The sequence below is a fragment of the Nicotiana tabacum genome, chromosome 12, assembly GCF_000715075.1.
Source record: "Nicotiana tabacum cultivar K326 chromosome 12, ASM71507v2, whole genome shotgun sequence".
In the NCBI taxonomy this organism is placed as follows: Eukaryota; Viridiplantae; Streptophyta; class Magnoliopsida; order Solanales; family Solanaceae; genus Nicotiana; species Nicotiana tabacum.
The window spans coordinates 26,593,481-26,601,730 of record NC_134091.1 but is presented as its reverse complement, the minus strand read 5'-3'; the positions used below and the strand labels follow the sequence as shown (position 1 = coordinate 26,601,730).

The 8,250-nt window shown below is 36.6% G+C and overlaps 1 protein-coding gene across 1 annotated transcript; it reads left to right on the top strand.

The window, feature by feature from the left end:
- The first annotated feature begins 258 nt into the window (after window positions 1-258).
- Window positions 259-2,559, top strand: LOC107824787 (inactive poly [ADP-ribose] polymerase RCD1). Its single transcript, XM_016651594.2, has 4 exons — window positions 259-1,543; window positions 1,631-1,872; window positions 1,960-2,096; window positions 2,187-2,559. Exons 1-4 carry the CDS (start codon window positions 369-371, stop codon window positions 2,280-2,282), a joined length of 1,650 nt encoding a protein of 549 aa, XP_016507080.2. The 5' UTR covers window positions 259-368; the 3' UTR covers window positions 2,283-2,559.
- The last annotated feature ends 5,691 nt before the right edge of the window (window positions 2,560-8,250 follow it).

The window sequence follows — 8,250 nt, the reverse complement described above, 5'->3', positions numbered from 1 at the left end:
AATTTTCTTTGGGCCGAAGCAATCCTTTAATTAAACCAAAAAAGTCCAAAAACACCAACTCATAATTAAAGAATAATCAGATTATTAGTATTAACGTAATCCAAATTCTCGTCAGAAAGTCACACTTCTCACGCTCTCATTTTGAATTCCCCGAAACACCCTTCGGTAGTCTCAAAGCCGACCTAAACTCAAGTCTATAACCGTCATTTCCCGTAACCGTCTTCTCCAATCAACAGTTGTATAAATATCGAGGCGGCAAAGAAATTTAGTTCCAGAAGTTCTTGTTCGTTGGACAGCGTGGTGCTTACTCTTACAGAGCTTCTCAAAGATATTTTTGTTTATACAGTTTCGAATCTCATCTCTTTGCCATGGATTTGAACTGCAAAGTTTTGAAGTTTATGATGATGAAAACTCCAGCCGATTCCATTCCTCCGTTGAAAATCGCCGGCGATCAAAACAACGTCGTTTCACCGGTTATCGATGGAAACAAAGTGAAAATTCAGGTTCCTGTTCCGAGGAAAATTGTTGGCGGCGAGGACGATGTTGTAGATAAGAAGAAATTGAAAATTGAGGTTCCTATTCCGAGGGAATTGTTATTTCCATCGGCTGAAACGGCATCCTGTTATGATCATGCGCAGTTATTGGTTCAGAACTACGGGAATTTCAAAAAGAGTGGGGAGCCGGTGAGGTTTATGTTCTATAAGGATGGATCGTGGGTGAATTTCGAGAAAAACGTGATGGAAGTGATGGTATCAGGTTTCGTGAGTGGCAAGCCTATGATTGATGTGGAAATGGAAGGGTTAAAATGTCTTTTTGATTTTTATCGCATGTTAGAGATTGACTTGGACACTGGGAAAGAGCGCTCTATTTCTTGGATTGATGTTAATGGTAAGTGCTTTTTCCCTAAAGTCTTCATTGATTCCAGTGAGAATTCAGATGATAAAAATCATGAAATTAAAGCTTCGAATGTTAATGAAAATTTTTCCTCTGAGAATCCTAAGATTGAAATTGAGATAAGAATCTCAGATGACAACTCAGATAAAGAAGTTAACAATTCAGGAGAAGAGTTAAAGTTAGGAAAGAGAAAGAGGGGAAGCGAGGAAAATGAAGTGGAGGAGAAGGGAGAACGGAGTTCGTCTAATGCGAAAGAGCGGCGTGTTATTGCTGCTACTGAATTGCATTCACCAAGGTGGCCAAAGGCAAGGTCATTGAGGGAAGAGGAGAAAGGCTATCAGATGGTAAAGGGTTTACTGTTGTCGGGTTTGAGGACTGTAGATCCTGGTGTTACAGTCACTTCGATTCATCAGTGTGTTAGAACTGGTCCATTGGAAAAGGCTCGTCTCGAGGTTTTCCAAACGAATATGGAGATCATAAAGAGAACTAGAGGGGGGAACCTTAATGTTGTATATGCTTGGTACGGGACATCAGCCAAGAACGTGGAGATCATTCTGCGTCATGGCTTTGGAATGCCTAGCGTGGTACATGGTTCTAATGCTCATGGCGTTGGTGTGTACTTGTCGCCCTTGCGCCAACCTCAAAATAGGTATGCCGTTCTTGAACTAGTTCATTTTTGTGTTCTCGTAATTGCATGTGTTCTTCTTTTTTTACTTGTTATTGATTGTGTGTGTAGTGCAATTATGTCTGAGGTAGATGAATATGGTGAAAAGCATATTGTTCTGTGTCGAGTTATATTGGGAAAGCTCGAAAAGGTTGAGTTAGGATCTCAACAAAGGTATCCTTCTAGTGTGGATTTTGATACTGGGGTTGATGATTTGACAAACCCGAAGTGGTATGTGGTGTGGTCTGCAAATATGAACACTCACATTCTTCCCGAATGCGTAGTTAGCTACAAATATGGACGTCATATGTCAGGTAAATGTTGCTCCTCTGTCATTCAATCTGCTTCAATCACTTTTGAATTTTTCAAAGAGAAATGGAAACACTTATGTGCCCATATAGGTCAAGCAAATTGTGCTTCATCCATGAAGTGGGCTCCTCATGCTTCAAATGCAATGGGTACATTAATATCCAAGCTAAGTACTTTGCTTCCACCTCCGAAAGTGCAGGAGTTGCAAAGTTTGTATGGCTCCTACCGGGTAAGTTGCATTGGATTTTCTAACACCGCACATTCGTTATTATGTGTTTTGACTACTCTTAACTTCTCTTCTCCTACAAATTGTTTACAGGAAGGAAAATTAGGGAAAGAAGTTTTCATGAGACAGTTACGATCTGTTGTTGGAGATGAGATGTTGCGTTCGACTATTCTGGAAATTCGTGGCTGAGATGAGGTTCTTTTAGTGCTTAATTTTTGTCGTGAGAATATGGGATGTGTTCTCATTGATAATTCCGTTTTTATACAACCAAAGTGTAATGTTACCTTTTACAAAGGGAAGCCTCATTAGTAGGAAGCAGGATACACCTTAGGTTATATTCTTACATTATGTTTTTGTTGTACCTTTTGGAAAGGTTGTTGTGGTGATGTTAGTAAAGAGCTTGGACGGTTTTGTCTTTCAGTGGATGTAGAATCCAGTTCAAATGACAACGTTTTTTTTTCTCCCATAACCGGGTTCTGTCTCTATGTTTGCATGTGAAATATTGTTTGGGAATTGTGCAGCGCTAGTGTACAACTCTAAAGTACTTGCCTTATGTTCTGAAGCTCGAATACTGCTTCATGCAGTTATAACTAGATATGGTTTATCTTAAAGCTTTTTCTTTGTGTCTGTTGTTCATGTTCTTTGGATATTATGCCAATCTCTTTTGGGTCTGTATTTTCACATTTTCTTATTTTTTTTATCTACATTGACTTGGAAGAGTTTAGAAATGTATATTTGTTCATTTTGTAGAATTCCTCAGAACTAGCTTTTTCTTATTTTTTTTATCTACATTGACTTGGAAGAGTTTAGAAATATATATTTGTTCATTTTGTAGAATTCCTCAGAACTAGCTGCTTACGTTGATTATTGATATTTTACGTGCTCCTCCTACTGGTTACTTGATTAGGACCTTGCTTTACTCTTCGTGATGTTTGTATATACTGTTTCATATGAGAAGTTTCTTTTGATAGTAAGCATTCCAATTTCAATGTTGAGTAAAGCTTAGAGGCTGAGTTCTCTATGGAAGTGCCTCCTTTTAAGATGTGACAAGGATGGCAGCCTATGTTAACAGATAATTGAATACTTGACTATATGGACCTTGCTTCGCATGATGCATGTAGACTGCCTGTTGCAAAAGTTTCCCTTCAATAGTAAGAATTCAGGGTTGAGTATAAAGCTACAGGCATTTTATGCAACTGCCCGCATTCGAGTAGTGACGAGGGTAGAAGCCTATATTGACATATTACCCAACATATACTAAAATATAATTGGTCGAGTATGGAATGATTGTCAGGTAGTGGTAAAGAACCAATTGCAGTGAAATCTTGTGAAATGTAACTTCGCATTCTGGTGAGTCGACGTATTTATGACGTACATTTTCATGTCTACTATTTAAAGATATGTTGTATGTCCTTGTGTGCATGCCTTTTTTCTCCTTGAACTAAAAGATGTGACAAGGATGGCAGCCTATGTTAACAGATAATTGAATACTTGACCATATGGACCTTGCTTCGCATGATGCATGTAGACTGCCTGTTGCAAAAGTTTCCCTTCAATAGTAAGAATTCAGGGTTGAGTATAAAGCTACAGGCATTTTATGCAACTGCCCGCATTCGAGTAGTGACGAGGGTAGAAGCCTATATTGACATATTACCCAACATATACTAAAATATAATTGGTCGAGTATGGAATGATTGTCAGGTAGTGGTAAAGAACCAATTGCAGTGAAATCTTGTGAAATGTAACTTCGCATTCTGGTGAGTCGACGTATTTATGACGTACATTTTCATGTCTACTATTTAAAGATATGTTGTATGTCCTTGTGTGCATGCCTTTTTTCTCCTTGAGCTAATTTTTTCTTTGATAAGATAAAAGTTTTCTCCTTGAACTAAAATTATGTTTGGATCTTTGGATATTATTGGAGAAGAAGCACCAGAAATCTTCTTGCAGTTGGCTGGTATCCTGCTAAATGCTGTCTGTATTTTATGCCACAGGTTGGAGGATACATGCCTTGCCTATTCTTAAGATGAAATAATTCTTATTACCAGTTAGAGGTGCTTGCATAGTTATAATAAAGTAAAAATATAATTGGAGATATTTAAGCAAATTTTGATGGTTGACTTAACTAACTGGAAGTAGTAAGTCTTGTGATTAGTTATTGCTTGTGGTTTAGAAACAAATGTGTGTTATGACATGATGGAAGTGGGGTAGTATATGGGACAGTTAGCTGCTTTGTTTTGTGCTTGTGTTACTTTTCAAAAGAGATGGTTATGTTACCTTTGCATGAAGAAGTTGTTTTTGCATGTCTAGGGTGGTGTATTTTAGGTTTTGACGCCGGCTCTTTTACCTTTTCTGTAAATGGAATTAAGTTTACTTATCTTTCTGTTCTTAATGTAAGAGCAGAAGTTAGCTACTGAATTATGTCGAATACAAGACCTCTTACCATATGATTGGAGGTTTGTTTTTTTTTTTAAGTTTTCACCTAGTATTATTATGGTTATAACAGCTAATGGCTGGCAATAATGTGTGTGTAAATGTTGTCAGCACATTGGGTTATTATGCTGTTTGGACTACAAACAGTTTCCACCTTATTGCTTTCCGTAAGTGTAACACTGGATAAGTTTTTGAATGTCGATATTGGTCTATGCCATCCAGCAACTACATGTTGCTGCAGTTGGGATTTGACAGTGTGAACTTCTTCTTCATTTAGTGGGTAGCATATTTTTTGGTTGGTGAATGCTTTAAAGTTTAAAGATGCTTAACTAGGTTAATAAGCAGACTTTAGAGGGCATGACTGGTAGTTGGGAGCATGAAGTGCATTAAATGTGAGTTTCAACCTTCCTTTGATGGCCAACCAGGGTCAACTTTATTCATGAACTGGCGAACTGAACAAAGATCTGTGTTGGGTTAGGGTTTAACTTTTATTTTGTATGCCAGGAAGTCATCAGATTTCACAAGCATGAAGAGATAAAAATGTGGTGCTTTAAGTTCAGTTTTCAAAGAGTCCGGCAGCCTCATTGGCAAAAATCCATTTCTTACTGTCGGGTGATTAAGATTATGACTTTTGTAGACTTTCTGTTATCTCTCTATTTTTAGCATCTGATTTATGTTTCTTCTTACTAAAGTTCAGTTGTCAAGGGAAGTAATGGTCAACATAGGTTTCTGTTTGAAGATTTTCTGCCAAAACTAGTCATGTAGTCTAAGAATGTTATAATTTCTTTTAGGGGTCGTTTGGTTTGAATACAGGTTATGCTGGGATAAGTTATGCTGGGATTAGTTATCCTGGTATTGTTTTTTATCCACTGTTTGGTATGTTGTATTAAAAATGACATGCATTGCATAATTTCTAAGAAGAAGTTGTTTGTTTACAAAAATACCCTCCATCTTATTTAGCCTCCATCTTCTTGCTCCTTTATCCGGTTGACACGTCAATATCCAATTCTTACATCAAGTATTAAATAATTTTTTGAGGCTCTAGTTTTCAATTCTTTGAAATATATTTCCTGATTTCTTCTTCTAAATCTTCTTGCTGATATTGGACAATAGTTGATGATCGGTAAGAAAACCTAATTTTGCCATAATAAAAATGAAAAGAATTAATATACAAAATATTTCAATTAGAAAAAGGAGTCTATGAGCAAAAGTTTATAATTTTCAAGCACATAAAGAGAAACAAATGAACCCAACGAATATTTGGAAAGAGGACCTTAGGGCTATTTTTGCGAATTTCACTATTTTGTCCTAGGATAATAATCCCAGCATTAATTATCTCACCCCCTACAAGGTATAAGTTATCCCCGTACTAATTTTAATCCCGGGATAACTTACCCAGGTTTGGTAACCAAACAAGGTATAAGGTGGTATTAAATTTTTATCCCAGCACTATTTTTACTTATCCCTTATACCAAACGACCCCTTAGTTGCTTATATTCACTGAAACGTTTAGCGGTTTTTGTCTGTTCAGTTACTGACTGCATGTGTCTTATCTGTTTTGTTTTCTCTGGAACCTTTGCCTGTAATTTAGGACCAACTTGTTACCAGAGATATTCATTCTTTTTTTTCAAAAAAAAATAATACCACCAACTGTTGGTCGGGGAGGGGGTGGTTAGGCCTAAACTCCTACCTGTATATTTATCATCAAAAGTGCAAGAAGATGGATATAAAATCTGTGCTACAACAGAAGAAATGGACATGATCATTTCTATATACATGTGATTAGCTTAAGCTTCGCCTCATCACAAGGTTCAAGAGTCTTTCATGACTGTTGTGTGCTCTGATTTTGAGTCTTCTCTTTTTCTTCAAGTATGTCCCCCACCCTCAACTTATATTTTTGCACCCTCATATTACTGTCTTCTCAAATCATTAGAGTATTAGTGCAATTTGAATTCCTTCTTTAGGATCTAAGGAAAGAGATCTTTTGCTTCATGCAACAGTGTAAAATTTGGTCGTATTCATCTTAATCTTAATAATATGGAGAAAAGGAGCAAAAATACCCTAAATTAATATTCTGATATCTGTTATTGGTATATCTTTAAATGAGCTACCTTTTCTTGCCAATTAGATGGCAAGGCGGAACAATTTTGTGCGTTTTCCTTTCCTTCTCTTGCTGTGGAGAAACGACAGGAGTTTACGACATTGGTGTGTGATTTGTGCAGTGGTTGGTATTTTTTCTGTTTTCATCTATAGCTACTATTAATCCAAAAGATGTCAACTTTCAGGGACGCGTGTTTGGCATAGTCTATTGTAGGGCCATGAGAGGCAGCAGATTTATCTTTTAGCTTCACTCAGAGGCAGCAGTTTTATCTTTTAGCTTCACTCTATTTTACCGGAGCTTGCCGCAAGTTGGTATATTTCTTTGTGAGCAAGCCCTTTTTTGCTGGATTTTCCAAATACTGAACGCAATACCATTTAAGTACTAATCTTAATTTAAGCAATTAATTTAATGGTGTCGCTCCTGGCATTTCCTTGATTTGGTATTATTTCTCATAAACACACACCTCGTTGCTTAAACTTCCCTACTAATAAATTAATTACCACAAAAGTATTGTGGCAAGTTAAATAACTTGAATGTGTATCACATTGATTTGCTTGGTCAATTTATTGCGATTCATCTGAAGTTCTGAGTTTCATTAGAGTTCTCTTTATCAAGATGAGAGAAAGTTTCTCATCCTCAGTGATTTGGAGTATTAAGACGGTCAGGAACGCGATATCGTACAGACCCATAAGGTATTTAGATGTATTTGCTGGTTATTACTATTACTATATCATAATCACATCAGTTGTTTGTGAAGCTTTAAGTTACTGACAATTTTAATCAAATATTAGCTGTTAATACATTACTGTACACTACTGAATCTGATTTCCTGAATCTAAGTGCCAATAACATACTGTTGTAGATAGATCTTTCGAATGGTTATAGGCTGTCTTCTGCTCTCATCGATGTTATCTTAGCTCTTTAATTATAGAAAGGAATAATGTAAAGCTACCTTATAACGTTTTCTTACTGTGTTCTGTCTCTCCTTCGTAATGGTTTACTGACATTTTAAGGGACACAATCTTCTTGGACTTGGATTCCTCATGTTATGGTACCCATGGTATCATCTTCGTTCTTCATTTTTTTTCCCCTTAAATGCACACTATTACTAAACTTCCCTACCCATAATAATTGCCACAGTTAAACAACATGAAATGTGGATATTATTATACTGCATGCTAATTTGCTGTGTATCAATTGTTTATGACTTTTATGAAGTGCTGTGAATCGTAAGGAATTTGTTGGTGGTGATATGGAAGAAATTATGTCTTTGGTATGTTTCCCATCCTGTGTAGTTCGGACTAATAAGTGGTGACAGTTGGACTCATGAACGCAACATCGTGGAGACTCATCAGTTGTCCAGATTTATCCAGGAGCAATAACTGTCTCATAGTCACATCAGTTGTTTGTCAAGTATTAATCACATGTGATAACTGTGATCACATCTTAGCTGTTAATAGAGCACAGTATATTACAGAATCCGATTACTTGATAGAAGAACAGAAAACGGGAATCTGATTAAGTGAATCTTACTCCTGATTAGATACTCTCTTCAGTGATACCTTAGCTTATTATTTATTGAAAGGGAAAAATGTAAAGCTATCTTACACCAGTTTTTTCTGA